Source organism: Eimeria mitis, genomic scaffold, assembly GCF_000499745.2.
Source record: "Eimeria mitis Houghton genomic scaffold, Emh_scaff382, whole genome shotgun sequence".
Taxonomy (NCBI): domain Eukaryota; phylum Apicomplexa; class Conoidasida; order Eucoccidiorida; family Eimeriidae; genus Eimeria; species Eimeria mitis.
Window position 1 is genome coordinate 14,274 of NW_013572155.1, and position 233 is coordinate 14,506.

Below are 233 nucleotides of genomic sequence, written 5' to 3' on the forward strand. Positions count from 1 at the left end.
GATATCCTTTATGCTGCTGCTGCTGCTGCTGCTGCTGCTGCTGCTGCTTCTGTTGCTTCTGCTGCTGCTGCTGCTGCTGCTGCTGTTGCTGCTGCTGCGCATTTGTTACTTTAGGTGTACTGCTGCCACAGTAAGCAATGGTGTTAGTGTTTTTGTTGCTGCATCCCTCTATCCCCTGCTGCTGCTTCCACTCCCACTTCTGTTGCTGTTGCTGCTGCTGCTGCTGCTGCTGC

The 233-nt window shown here is 54.1% G+C and overlaps 1 protein-coding gene across 1 annotated transcript in view; it reads right to left on the reverse strand.

Moving 5' to 3' along the window:
• The window catches only part of EMH_0010320 (uncharacterized protein), a gene marked incomplete at both ends in the record, with an annotated part of 606 nt that overhangs the window by 188 nt on the left and 185 nt on the right, over positions 1-233 (reverse strand). Inside the window, one exon of the mRNA XM_013498913.1 lies at positions 1-231. Within this exon, the coding sequence (XP_013354367.1) occupies positions 1-231 (231 nt within the window). The remainder of the gene's footprint in view (positions 232-233) is intronic.